At 45.0% G+C, this 15,231-nt stretch overlaps 1 protein-coding gene across 5 annotated transcripts in view; it reads right to left on the bottom strand.

The window, feature by feature from the left end:
• Positions 1–15,231, bottom strand: part of LOC137017021 (NACHT, LRR and PYD domains-containing protein 3-like) — a 114,107-nt gene that overhangs the window by 48,701 nt on the left and 50,175 nt on the right. For 4 of the 5 annotated variants that reach the window (XM_067380910.1, XM_067380911.1, XM_067380912.1 and 1 more), the window contains exon 9: positions 5,362–5,535. In XM_067380910.1, coding sequence (XP_067237011.1) covers positions 5,362–5,535 — 174 coding nt within the window. Of the gene's footprint in view, positions 1–5,361; positions 5,536–15,231 lie in introns of those variants that run through there. The other variant, XM_067380915.1, reaches the window with a different exon arrangement.

Here is a 15,231-nt window from a genome sequence, read left to right as displayed (position 1 = left end):
CTTGTTCTTGACTCTTTCTCCTCCTAATCCACACTTCTCTTACCAGATTGAAGCCACGATAGCAGTTTTGTTGATCTTTTCACAATTTATCCACCTCCACCTCTTCCCATCACAGCCAATTCATATTTAATTCAGCGATTCCTCTGCGTACCACTAGTGGGAGCCATGTGTACAGATTGGACAGTCGGACAGATCGACGAATAGGAATCTCGCTAGAGAGGCCAATCTACTTCGAGTGTAACTAAAACGAGCCAATGCACATTGGCATGCAATCATATGCATCAGCTGCTCACCTTGCAGCGCGGGTATATAATGAGCAGCAGGTGCACTGCATCTTCAGCTTTTCGCTTCGGAGCCAAACGGTGTTTGTTCCTGTTTTCTGCAAGCAAGTGTCTGCTAGAAGATGAGTCAAGCTTTTTTGTTGAACTTCTCTTTTTTTTCAGAGTGCGGGCGAACAGCACAGCAGTGGGGTCGAAGTCATCTGTTTATTTTCTGTTTTTTGTTTCGTTTGCCATTATTGAGCGAATAGCTGTTTTGACAGCGTCAGAAGGCTGTTCTCACGGTACGGTGCACACTGAAAAGATGCTTTTATGGCTGGTAAGAGTGAGCGCCTTCAAAGAGAGAGACAGCACACGACAGGCTGCACACAATCCCTGTCTGTGTTGCGGCGGCTGTTCCCCTGCGTGCTTCAGCACTTTTAAAAGAGTAAAGTCCCTAAAAGAGCTTACACAAGTAGAGCTGGCGTCTTTTTAAAGATGACGTTCTATTTGTGTGTTTCTGGATGCGGTCGTTTCCTGTCCAGCAGTTCTCCTCAGTTAGTAGCAGACCAGGGAGCTTCCCCCGACAAACCATTGAGTTCCCCGTAGGCCGCCCCTCAGTCTGCTCGTTGCCAAGGGTGTTGTCCCCTGCAGTAAAACCGGCCCAGTTAGTTAGTTGTGGTACTGTGTCTGCTGCGGGGAGATGACACCTCCCCTCTCTGCTGCTGTTTAAGTGGTTAGTGAGAAATCACCCCTGAGACGGGCGACCCAGAGATGAGTGGGGCTGATCACCCCCCCTCAGACCCCGCTTCGGGCCGCCTCGCTAAGAGAGCCTCCCGAGCCGTGTCCCTGTGTTCCACCTCACTGCCCCACTACGGGTGCACCTACAGTCCCTTTGATCCTGCTTGTACGGTCTCTGCGAGCCTGGTTAGCGCTCCCCAGTCTGTCTGTGACAGGTGTCCCGGCATGCTGTGATATTCGCAGATGCCTCCACCACCGGCTGGGGTGCCACGTACAACGGGCATGCAGTTTCTGGGGTGTGGACGGGCCCCCAACTGCATTGGCACATCAACTGCCTCGATTTGCTAGCAGTACGCCTTGCCCTGAGCCGCCTCAAAGGGCCGTTACGGGGCAAGCATGTGCTGGTTCAAATGGACAACACTGCGGTTGTTGCGTACATCAACCGCCAAGGTGGTCTGCACTCCCGTCGCATTTCGCAACTCATCCGCCATCTCCTCCTCTGGAGTCAGAAGCATCTGAGGTCGCTTCGTGCCATTCATGTTCCCGGTGTGCTCAACCATGTGGCCGACGAGCTATCACGAGCTGCACTGCCTGGAGAGTGGCGACTCCACCCCCAGGAGGTCCAGCTGATTTGGAGAGAGTTCAGAGAGGCTCAGGTAAACCTGTTTGCCTCACCAGAAACCTCCCACTGCCAGTTGTTTTACTCCCTGTCCAAGGGAACACTCAGCACAGATGCACTGGCTCACATTTGGCCCCGGGGCCTGCGCAAGCATGCGATTCCCCCAGTGAGCCTACTTGCACAGACCCTGTGCAAAGTCAGGGAGGACGAGGAACAGGTCCTGTTAGTTGCGCCCTATTAGCCCAACCTGACCTGGTTCCCAGAACTCTCACTCCTCGCGACAGCCCCTCCCTGGCCCATTCCTCTGAGGAAGGACCTTCTTTCTCAGAGACGGGGCACCCTTTGGCACCCGCGTCCAGACCTCTGGAAACTCCATGTCTGGTCCCTGGACGGGACACGGAGGTTCTAGGTGACTTATCCCTCGAGATACTTAACACCATCATTTCGGCACGTGCACCGTCTACGAGACGTGCTTATGCCTTGAAGTGGAACCTGTTCGTCGAGTGGTGCTCTTCTCGCCGAGAAGACCCCCGAAGATGCTCGATCGGAGTCGTGCTTTCCTTCTTGCAGCAAGGGTTGGAGCGTAGGCTGTCCCCCTCCACTCTCAAAGTCCATGCTGCTGCTATTTCTGCATACCATGACCACATAGATGGCAAATCTGTTGGTAAGCACGACCTGGTCGTCAGGTTCCTTAGGGGGGCAAGACGGTTAAATCCTCCTCGACCCCCCTCCATACCCTCTTGGGACCTTGCTCTGGTGCTAAGAGCACTTCAGAATGCTCCCTTTGAGCATTTGCAGTCAGCAGACTTAATGATTCTGTCTATGAAGACTTTGTTGCTGGTCGCATTGGCCTCCATCAAGAGGGTAGGGGACCTGCAGTCATTTTCGGTCGACGAATCGTGCCTTGAGTTCGGGCCGGGTGACAGCCACATGGTACTGAGACCCCAGCCTAGCTAAGTGACCAAGGTTCCTACCACTCCTTTCAGGGACCAGGTAGTGAGCCTGCAAGCGCTGCCCTCGGAGGAGGCAGACCCAGCCCTGGCTTTGCTCTGTCCAGTTTGAGGCCAGCAGAAGGGAAAGGCTGTCTCCAAGCAGAGGATGGCCCACTGGACAGTGGATGCCATCGCCCTGGCTTACCAAGCTCAGGGCGTGCCCTGCCCGCTCAGGTTGTATGTGCACTCCACGAGAGGTGTCGCATCCTCCTGGGCGCTGGCTCGTGGCGCCTCACTGACAGACATTTGTAGAGCTGCGGGCTGGGCGACACCTAACACGTTCGCTAGATTCTATAGCCTTCATGTCGAGCCGTTCTCCTCCAGTGTTCTCACCTCAGGTCAGAGGCACGGAGAGGCCCCGGCTTAGTGTCGGCTTGCTGCACTTATTTGTGCTTATTTCTCCAGAGAGTCCCTACAAGGCAGACCCTGTTGAGTCCTCCGATCTCCCTTCGGCAGCCAACGTGGCGGAGCTTCTGGCACCAGGCCTATACTCCGCTGCATCCTTGAGAACCGGATTTAAGTTGGGTTCCATATGTGTGACCCTACGGGGATCCCATATGGCTTGTTCCACTGTTGCTCCTAAACGAAGCCCGTGTCTTTCCATCTGGGAGAACCCACCCTTCATCGGGTTGGAGTCACCCCAGTTCTTCCATATGTTGTACAGCCCTATGGGGTTAGTCCATATGTACTTCTCCACATAACCCCTTCGGGGAAGGATGTGGCTTCCGCAGCGTTCCTTTCCCACGAAAGAGTACGCTTTCCCAGCGTTATCTAATAGTCTCACTGAATGGGTTTTGGGGAACAGCAGTGATCGACACTCTCTGTGTTAGCCCTGTCCCACCGTCCTCAGGCAAGGGGGTTCAGGTGGCTTACAACAGAGCGCTGGAAGTGGGCAGCTCCTGTGGCGCTTTGGTAGGGATTCCTATTCGTCGGTCTGTCCGACGTACGTCGAACGTGACCGACTGAATGGGAACGTCTCGGTTACAAAGGTAACCCTCATTCCCTGAAGGAGGGAACGGAGACTTACGTCCCGTCGCCACAGTTGCTGTACCCCGCTGATGCTGCCACCTATCCTGTTCGGCTCCTCAGCGAAAACCTGAAGATGCAACGCACCTGCTGCTCATTATATACCCGCGCTGCGAGGTGAGCAGCTGATGCATATGATTCCATGCCAATGTGCATTGGCTCGTTTTAGCCATTTTTGCTGTGGCTCCTAGGGAGTTATTGGGGGTTAGGTGCCTACGGTGCCTCAAGTGTACCTAATTTTCTGCCAGTATTGAGAATCAAACCTGAAAACTTTGGGGTTACCAGTCGTGGCCTGATGGTGGAAAAGCTGGTGAACAATAGCAGAGACGCATCAGTAACCCAGTGAGTAGCCGACTGGAATTAGCAATGTCACATTAGAGTTTTAATGTTTTATATTTTAAGCATTTAAAACTTTCCTGCTTCAAATGTTTGTCATTTATTTAGGGGTGACCCTGAATAGTCGACGATTCAAAGCTTTTTTTTTCCGATCAGGTAGGGGAAAGGTGATTTCAAAACATTTCAGCATTTGTAATTTGATTTTTGGATGCTGTGAATGTTTAGCTAAAAAGACTGCCACTCCAGTTTAGCGTTTATTGTCTCTGCAGTTAAAAAGACAAAGTTGATAATTCTGGCTATACTTCCGTTATTTTACTAATTTACTAATTTTTCATTTATTTATTGATCACTCTGGGTTATCTAATTTAACTATTTGTGGCTTGTGTTTTGATGTTCCCCTGCACTTTAGCATTTTGCACTTGTGACTTGATTATGACTATTTCATTTACAATTATTATTATTATTTATTAGAACGGTATATTTTATTCTAATTAAATTCTCTAAATTTAATTTTTGATTGTTTTTCGGTGCATCAGTGTTGCGCTGTAGATTAGTTAAAGCTTGCTCGCACAGGCAATTTAGCCGATTTAATTTGAATTGCCGACATGTGAAATGTATATCTATCTGCAGTGTGGCCTTTCTGCAGTTATTTATATAGGCATATATATTTTATAATCTAAAATGTTTTTATTCATTTTCTATGTTTGTGTGGTGTTCTGTAGTAGCTGTGAATGTTTATCCACATTGCCTTTCATTTTAGTTTAAAAAAGATAAAAATCATTGTCAGTTTCATCTATCACTTGACAAGCAGTTTGGTCACTTTAGTAGAAAGCTGATTCGAATCTGATTCAACTTTGTAAATCCGTAGCCGAGGACAGTTATTTATTTAAATGTACAAATTTAACACTATAAACACTATACAACTATATCCAACAGTTAGTTGTGGTCCTGGAATATGATTGGCTGAGAGTCTTGGATACTGGATTCAACTGGGTATGCAAAAAATCAGAGTTGGACTGACAGTCTGAACATAGCCTTTGATGAGCAAAAAGATGTTGAATCGATGTTGGTCAGAGATCAACATTGTTTTGATGTGAAACATGGATTTTACATTGAATCTACAGTGAACAGCAGGAGTTCATCACTAATGCTCAATCATCACTTAATCATTTAATTGTCTTATTAGCTTCAATACTGTTTTAGTGTTACTTTTTTACTCTCTGTAGACTGGACTCATATAGACTCAGAGCAAGTGATAATTTAACACTGAGGATTTTACTGTGCTCCTTTACTGCCATGCAATTCTCTAATTTATTTTTATGTATTATTATTATTATTATATTATATATATATGTTAATTAGATTTATTCACTCTTCATGCTTAACATACTTGAGTTTGTTCAGTCTGTAGTTTGGATGGTTGAGTGTATCAGAGAGCAGCTTCACTCCTGAGTCTCCTGGGTGATTGTAGCTCAGATCCAGCTCTCTCAGGTGTGATGGATTTGAACTCAAAGCTGAAGACACATAACCACAGCCTTCCTCTGTCACCATACAGCCAGACAACCTACAAACACACAACAATAATCCAAATCACATTAGCAGTCAGATGTCACTAACACACAGTCATTTAGGTGGTAGCTGTTATTTTCTGTCACAAAAGTATCAAAAGTGAAGTCAATATAAACATTTATACTCCAGTAAAGTAGAAATATACTTAAGAACAGGAATAAAGTATTTGTTCATTGTCACTGGTTGTTACAATACAGAGGAGGTCTGAGGCACAGGTACAGTTTACAATGATTATTGAGACAACCAGAGCAGAGTGCAGTTGAGTGAAAGCAGACGAAGTTTCCAGACAGATTATATATCAAGACAGTAATACTTGACTTGATGTTCACACCAGATTCGATGAAGACTGAGAGACGTGGAGCAGGAGCAACACAGAGACACTCAAGGAGGACTTTAGAACACAGAGGATCTAGGAGACACACTGGAGACAGGTAAGTAATCCGAAAGGTAAGCATTAAGGTTAGTATGCGTTAATGAGACTGGACAATAACTGAGTGACTGTGAGTGTCTTTTATAGTGATGCTGATTGGGCTGGTGATGAGCGTGTGATCAGTACTCTGGTGAGGGAGTGTGACGTGATTGGCTGGGTGCAGAGCCTGGCGTGTCTGTGACATTCTTGGAACCAGGACGATAGGAAATGGTGAAGTTGAAACGTGTAAAGAACAATGCCCATCTTGCTTGACATGGGTTTAATCTTTTAGCCTACTCCAGATTCTTATGATCGGTTAGTACTAGAAAGGGATGTCGGGCTCCTTCGAGCCAATGCCTTCACTCCTCCAGGGCGAGTTTGATGGCGAATAGCTCCCTGTTGCCGATGTTGTAATTCACCTCCGCCGGGTTGAGTTTGCGGGAGAAGAAGGCACATGGATGGAGTCTACTATGTTTCCCCTGCTGCTGGGACAAGACCGCTCCCACTCCTGTGGTGGACGCATCGACCTCGACCACGAAGGGAAGTTCTGGATCCGGATGGACAAGGAGGGGAGCAGTCGTAAAGGCGAAGTCCTCAAAGGATTTCTTCGCTGCTGGATGACAGAACAGAGACTTGGGCTTACCACGGAGTAGGTTGGTGAGTGGAGAAGTGATGGTACTGTAGTTCTTGATGAATCTTCGATAGAAGTTGGCGAATCCAAGGAATCTCTGCAGTTCATTGACAGTGGTGGGAAGTGGCCAATCCTTTATAGCTGATACCTTTCTCTCGTCCATGCGGACGCCACTGTGATCGATGTTATACCCCAAGAACTGCACTGAGGGCTGATGGTAACTGCATTTCTCTCCTTTCAGGAACAGGCTGAAATCCCTCAGGCGTTGGAGTACCTCCGCAACATGGTGGCGATTGTCGGCCAGGCTCCGGGAGTAGATGAGGATATCATTGATGTAAACGATCACTGACTTGTGCAGGAACTCCCAGGGCACCTCATGCATGAAATCCTGGAATACGGAGGGGGCGTTGATGAGTCCATACGGCATGACACAGTATTCGTAGTGTCCAGTAGGGGTCACAAAGGCCGTCTTCTATTCGTCCCCCTCACGTATTCGGATGAGGTTGTATGCGCTGCGGAGGTCCAGCTTGGTGAACACAGTGGCGCCGCGAAGATGTTCCAGCGCAGATGGGATGAGAGGAAGTGGATATCTGAACTTGACTCTTATTTTGTTGAGTGCTTGGTAATCAATGCAAGGCCGCAAGCCTCCGTCCTTCTTGGCAACGAAGAAAAAGCTGGAAGCAGCAGGGGAAGTAGACAGGCGGATGTAGCCTTGTGATAGTGCCTCAGTGATGTATTCCTCCATGGCCTTCTCCTCCGGGATGGACAGGGAATAGATTTTCCCCCTGGGCACTGGCTCACCTGGGATAAGGTCGATGGCGCAGTCCCATGGCCGATGGGGAGGCAGCTTAGAGGCCTTCTTAGGACAGAAAACGTCACTGAAGTGGGAGTAACAGTCAGGTATATCGACGGATCTCTTTTCCAATGGACTCTCAATGGACATGACACAGACATGGATCTTCTTAGACCTCGGAATCCTTTGGACTGTACTTGGAACTCGACTTGGAACTCGACTTGGAGCTTGACTTGGAACCTGACTTGGAACTTGGAAGTTTGGGCTGGGTGCAGAGCCTGGCGTGTCTGTGACACTGGTCACCAGTGATCATTTTTAATTGATCTCACTGTCATTACATAAAAAATCATTTCGTGTTCAATTAGCAATATCAGGAAGAAAGAAATATTCCCCAAAAACATTGGACATTATTTCTTGCATTAAATGGAAAGTAAATAAGGCATTTGATCTCAACCAGACAACAGTGGCACAATACTGCTCCTGAAATCTAATGTTTACAAAGTAGTGAAAGAAAGATTATAAAAATAACATTTAAAAACAACATTTCTAACTTTGTTACTAAAAATACGATGGTGCTTGCAGATTCTCACACACACACTTTAAAACATAACAATGAAATCTTCACTTTCAGGCCAAGAAGATGTCAAATCAAAAACTCACTGTCAACCCCGGCCACATGAGGGATTTGTACCAGTGTGGCACAGTGAATTATTTTTTCCAATTTCATTTTTTTTTCACTAATATTTAATTTATATTTTTATAAGTTTATTGAAAAGTTATGTTCAAAATATTTGGCACAAATTTAATTCCATATTAGTCAAGTAACTGAGTGCAGCTGAGAAGCAGTGACTTTACAGACAGTGTAGGGAGGCAGAACATGAACACAGAGCAGAGTATTTGCAGAAAAGGAAACAGGACTGTGCCAAAGATATTGAGACAAAAAAGGAAACGAAAATGAAAGACAGAAGAGAGCTCAATGCAAGGCATAGAGAGACTGTCAGCAAAGATGCAAAGACTCAGAACAGAAATAATAATAATCAGGTGTAGTGCTGATGTAAATGTGTGTATCATCATCATCAGTGTAGCAGTGATACCCAAATCCATGACTCCTACTAATCTGACCAAGGTGTAGCATATACAGGTGCTGGTCATATAATTAGAATATCATCAAAAAGTTGATTTATTTCACTAATTCCATTCAAAAAGTGAAACTTGTATATTATATTCATTCATTACACACAGACTGATATATTTCAAATGTTTATTTCTTTTAATTTTGATTATTATAACTGACAACTAAGGAAAATTCCAAATTCAGTATCTCAGAAAATTAGAATATTGTGAAAAGGTTCAATATTGAAGACACCTGGTGCCACACTCTATTCAGCTAATTAACTCAAAACACCTGCAAAGGCCTTTAAATGGTCTCTCAGTCTAGTTCTGTAGGCTACACAATCATGGGGAAGACTGCTGACTTGACAGTTGTCCAAAAGACGACCATTGACACCTTGCACAAGGAAGGCAAGACACAAAAGGTCATTGCAAAAGAGGCTGGCTGTTCACAGAGCTCTGTGTCCAAGCACATTAATAGAGAGGCGAAGGGAAGTAAAAGATGTGGTAGAAAAAAAGTGTACAAGAGGATTGTGAAACAAAACCCATTCAAAAATGTGGGGGAGATTCACAAAGAGTGGACTGCAGCTGGAGTCAGTGCTTCAAGAACCACTACGCACAGACGTATGCAAGATATGGGTTTCAGCTGTCGCATTCCTTGTGTCAAGCCACTTTTGAACAACAGACAGCGTCAGAAGCGTCTCGCCTGGGCTAAAGATAAAAAAGAACTGGACTGCTGCTGAGTGGTCAAAAGTTATGTTCTCTAATGAAAGTAAATTTTGCATTTCCTTTGGAAATCAGGGTCCCAGAGTCTGACAGAGAGGGAACTGTCATTTACAGACAGATCATTTTGAAATTGTTTACTTGTGGTTTACGATGCTGCTGCTGTCAGACCCAATACAGTTTGCTGCTTCATCTTTCAATATCAGTTTCTTTCCAAACTTTCCATTACACTGTGCCTCATTTACATCTGTATAATGTATCCAGTGTAGTTAATGGTGATTGGTTCTATTTGTTTTTTGATGTGACATTACATATTGTAAATTTTTCAGATCCTGTAAGAAACTGTTCCAACAGTTGGAGTATACATGAATATTCATAACTCACTCTGCGGTGGGCGTGGCATTTTGAACTTCAAACAAATGGAATGGAAATTGTTGTTTGCTATCAGATCACAACTTGTTTTATGGATTATTTCGATCAGGTAATAAAGCTGAAGGGACATGCACCCTATAACTGTTTATATTCTCTACATAATTCATAGAATGATTTGCTTTGCATGTGCTTTTATTAACATCAAAGATACAAAAGACCATGCCAGAGCACAACAAATTGAGCACATATTTCTGTTACTCTTGATTGTTGTTTGTCTTTTGTTGTAAACTGTGCCCTTTCCTTGATTTTTACTCTGCAGCATAGGGCTGTCATGATAATCGCAATATCTTAATGCAGTCCTACTGACAAGACAACCACAGAGGAATGCAAGAACCACAGCAACCGCGATATTTGCATGTTATCTTTTCTCGTAACGTTATGCCCTTCTCGTCATGCATGTGCGTCGAATATTTAATACGTTTGTAATGATAACATAATGTGTACCATTGGTGATTTGTACAGAGGCTCCGTAGCACTTAACAAGACAGTGAATGAGAGAGAGATCGACTGATCGCATGTGATTACCTGCATCTGTCCTTCAGGGTAAGTCATTTATATTTGTTAAAAAAGGTTGTCATGTTCAAGGAAAGTGAAATCTCTGTCTTTTATCATTCTTTTAGCATCCTTTTAACATTCAAAGGGATTTCCAATGAATGGCATCAGTGCTGGTAAATGCATTGAATCAATGCCATTGATCTCTATGAGATTAAGCATCAGCTTCAGCGTTACCCCTACAATGCATCACTGGTCAGCTGAGCCTTTTAAAGTGGCACTCAAAGTAGAAATGATTTAAACAGTTTGTTTCATTACATCTATAAACCCCATTTGACATTTGTGCTGGCTACTGTATACAGGCCACCAGGGCACAATACAGACTTTGCTGATTGTCTATCAGAGGTAGTACTGGCTGTGGATATAGTCTAAATTGATGGTGATTTTAATATCTATGTAGATAATGAAAAAGATGCAATGGGATTTACATTTACAGACATTCTAAACTCTATTGGAGTTAGACAACATGTGTCAGGACCCACTCATTTTCGTAATCATACTTTACATCTAATATTGTCACATGGAAACAATGTTGATGCCATTGAAATTCTTCAGCAGAGCGATGACATATCAGATCATTATCTAGTCTTGTGTGTACTACATTTAACCAAGGCTGCAAAACCGGCTCCCTGTTACAAATATGGTAGAGAATTAGTCAATTGCAGGCTGATCTCGAATCTAACCTTTCTCTCAAAAATATTAAATAGGTAGTATCCTCACAACAATATTCCTTTTTAAAGGTGCCCTAGAATGCTTTTTCACAAGATGTAATATAAGTCTAAGGTGTCCATTAAATGTGTCTGTGAAGTTTCAGCTCAAAATACCCCATAGATTTTTTTGTATTAATTTTTGTAACTGCCTATTTTGGGGCATCATTAAATATGCGCCGATTCAGGCTGCTTCCCCTTTAAATCCTTGCGCTCCCCGCCCCCGAGCTCTCGACTCTAATACATTGCATAAACAAAGTTCACACAGCTAATATAACCCTCAAAATGGATCTTCACAAAATGTGAAGTATTTTTTTGGATGTTTACATTTGATTCTGAGTTTGAGGCTATGATCCGTGGCTAATGGGCTAAAGCTAACATTACACACTGATGGAGAGATTTATAAAGAATGAAGTTGTGTTTATGAATTATACAGACTGCAAGTGTTTAAAAATGAAAATAGCGACGACTCTTGTCTCCGTGAATACAGTAAGAAACGATGGTAACTTTAACCACATTTAACAGTACATTAGCAACATGCTAACGAAACATTTAGAAAGACAATTTACAAATATCACTAAAAATATCATGATATCATGGATCATGTCAGTTATTATTGCTCCATCTGCCATTTTTCGCTATTGTCCTTGCTTGCTTACCTAGTATGATGATTCAGCTGTGCACATCCAGACGTTAATACTGGCTGCCCTTGTCTAATGCCTTGAATGGCTGGCATATGCAAATATTGGGGGCGTACATATTAATGATCCTGGCTGTTGCGTCACAGTCAGTGTTATGTTGAGATTCGCCTGTTCTTCGGAGGTCTTTTAACACTAGAACCGCCGGGGGTCGCTGTATACCTGTAAACCGCTGTAAACCGCCACGTGGTAAATTTTACCTGTGGCTGTTTTGCAAATGTAAATAACAGGTTTTCAATAAAACTAAAATTGTGTAATTTACAGTCCCTTGGTGTTAAAAATTGTTTAGATAAAACCAGATTGTTACGTTAGCTGGTGTATAAAGCACACGACGAGGAGAAATATATCTAAACAAGTATTTTACTAGAATATCCACAGGAGAATACAGGAAAAAACAGGAACAGGCAGGAACATACACCAAACAACACATGAACGATACCGGACAACACAAGACTTGAAACACAGGGCTTATATACAAGGGATAACAAGGAGGGTGATTAGACACAGCTGAATGTGATGACTGGAGTGCTCAGTAACCATGGTGATAAACTAGTGGCAGGAAATGGAACAACACAAGTCTAAAACAAGTCCAAAACAGAGTGCACATGTAACATATCGCCCCCTCCCAGAAAGGCGCATCCTCGCGCCGTGGAGAGGGGAAGATGAAAGAAGAGATGGTGCAGATGGAGGCGGTTCGGGAGGCGGACGACTATCCGGGAGGAGGCGAAGTGCCGGAGTCCAGGGAGGTGCAGAAGTTGGTGAAGTCCAGGGCGGTGAAGATGGTGGTGAAATCCAGTGAATGGCCTTGAGCAGAGGAGTCCAGATGATGCTCCAGGCCACAGCCAGGACGGCGACCCACAGAGGCGTTGCTGGAGGGAGGAGCTGAGGTGGTGAATTGCTCCAAACCACCTTGGGGAGGCGTGGAAGCAGCGCAGTCGATGTAGAGGGATCCTTGGGCGAAGACAGAAAGCCGAAGGAGCGGAGTGATGCCGATGACCTCAGAGTCCTCGATGAAGTCCTCGCGACGACCCCCGAGGCAGCAGCAGGGTACCGGAGGGCTGAGGTGGAGCTGGAATGACTGAGGGCCGAGGCGGAGTCTGAGGGAAGGCAGAGCCCAACGGAGCCATAGGGGTGGAGGGTCAGAGAAACTCGAACGACCTGTAAGTCTGTGGCGAAGTGATGGCGATGACTGACCCAGGCGGAGTCGCAGGACTGAGGGAGTCCAGTGGAGCCGAACGCTCGATGGTCACTGCTGTAGACGAGGGTGGCAAGAGCAGAGGCGGAGGAGTCAGGACGATGAGTCGAGGTGTAACGACGTGACCTGAGGCCGGGGGCGGAGCCACAGGATCCTCATTGCCTGAAGCTGGCTCACAGCAGGCCCCAGGTGTAGCCACACCACTGAGAGGAGGCTGGCGTAGAGCTGAGGGCGTGATGTGAGACAGCGAGGGCTGGGTAGCAGGCAAGGTTGTCGTCTGGAGAACAGGCAGAATAGTAGAGGAAGAGAGGTAGACAAAGTCATTACCAGGGATTTGGAGAGGAGGTGGGAGAGGGAGGCTGGGTGGGACCAGATCATCAAGAATGGGGTAGACAGTCTCAGGATTTTCCAGGGATAGGAACTCCTCTCCAAATTCAAAATATTCCATAGTGCTTGCCTGGAACTCACTCTCAGTGGCGCGAGTGTGGGCTCCCTTCCAACCCCTTATCTTCCTCACTGTCTCCCTCAGCGATGGTAGATCAAACTCACACACCTGGTCAGACACGCTGGGCTCCGTCTCCACGGCGATGTTACGCTCAGTTGTTCCACTCATCACTGGCTCTTGCATCGCGGTGGAGGCGGGCTCTCTGTCTTCGGTGGCGCTGCACTGACTTTCCACGCCGTCAGAGGGTTCCTGGCTGGGCACTGGAGTGGGAGTGGGACTGGCGTCGTTGTCGCATAAACCCACGGTCATCGACGATCCACATGACGCCAGCACCCACTCCACATATTCAGGGAAGCTCCCTTGCTAGGAACAAAAAGTCATTCAAATGTTCCTCGAGGGAGCGGTCCTTCTGCTCAAGGCAAATTAACAGAAATGCAGGTGTGTACATAGTGATGGGGACGTAAAGTGAAACACGAAAAAACACTGAAACGGAAAACAACAAACACTAAACATGCCGCAATCTGTCTAACTGTTTTGGGTCTGGTATTCTGTTACGTTAGCTGGTGTATAAAGCACACGACGAGGAGAAATATATCTAAACAAGTCTTTTACTAGAATATCCACAGGAGAATACAGGAAAATACAGGAACAGGCAGGAACATACACCAAACAACACATGAACGATACCGGACAACACATGAACGATACCGGACAACACAAGACTAGAAACACAGGGCTTATATACAAGGGATAACAAGGAGGGTGATTAGACACAGCTGAATGTGATGACTGGAGTGCTCAGTAACCATGGTGATAAACTAGTGGCAGGAAATGGAACAACACAAGTCCAAAACAGAGTGCACATGTAACACAGATCAAAAAACGGGGCATTTATACCTATAAGCGCCGTGCGGGTCAAATTTACCCACTATATAATGCCTGTATTTTCGCGCTGTCATTTTCACGTCCCCTTATGTTTAAACATTGTACATTGCTAGGCAACGCCTTTCACTCATTGAATTAGCGGTCATCGGTTTCATAAATAAAGTCACAATGAGTAAAAGCTGGCGATTTATGGATGCCGAAGAGGTAGAAGCCTTAAATGCCATGAGTAGAGTCTGATGGTGGTTAGATCAGTGACGTGCCCTGGGTCGACTCAGCATCTGACGGCTCATCTGACAGTGATCCAGAGCCTCAGAGAAAAATTAGACAGAGTCTGTTCTTCAGGACGGGATTTCTACAATAGTTACAGAGAGTCAGCATCAATAAACTTTGGATATAAATAATTAAGGTGAAGCTGCGCGCTTGATTTTGTCATTGCATCATACATCCTATGCAGTGTGGTGAATTATTGTTCATTATTGTCTATAGGCTATTTTAGTAATTTAAATAACATGGGTTATCTTAATATATGATTAATTATAATATTACACCACCTAAATATGTATTTACTTCCTTCTAATTCTCGTTGTAAGTGCATACTTGTTTAGCTTGACCGTTATAAAAAGTGATTAGTGTAGCCTGCATAAAAAAAGCCTTAAACATAAAACAACAGGACAAAAATATAGTTGATGACTAGGCATAATCATTTCATGACTCTAGAAACTTCTTTGTGAAGACAGCGGCATAATACAGTGAAATAATATGTTCTTAGCCATATAAAAACAGGTGTAATGTGCGCGGGTAAAATTTACCCGCATGGCGGTTTTAGGTATACAGTGACCCCTGGGGGTTCTAGTGTTAAAAAAGAAATAGTATCTGTTAGCATTTCCAGTCAGGGTTTAGACCGTACCATAGTACTGAGACTGCTCTCATTAGAGATACAAATTATTTGCTCTTATCAACAGATCTTGGTTGTATCTCTCTGTTAGTGTTACTAGATCTTAGTGCCGCTTTTGAGACTATCGACCACAACATTCTTTTGAATAGACTCGGAAATTATGTTGCATTAGTGGAATTGCATTGGCATGGTTTAAATCATACTTATCTGACCGTT

This window comes from Chanodichthys erythropterus, chromosome 3 (genome assembly GCF_024489055.1).
Source record: "Chanodichthys erythropterus isolate Z2021 chromosome 3, ASM2448905v1, whole genome shotgun sequence".
NCBI classification, from domain to species: Eukaryota; Metazoa; Chordata; class Actinopteri; order Cypriniformes; family Xenocyprididae; genus Chanodichthys; species Chanodichthys erythropterus.
The sequence above is the reverse complement of the archived record's forward strand: the minus strand, read 5'-3'. Positions and strand labels throughout refer to the sequence as shown.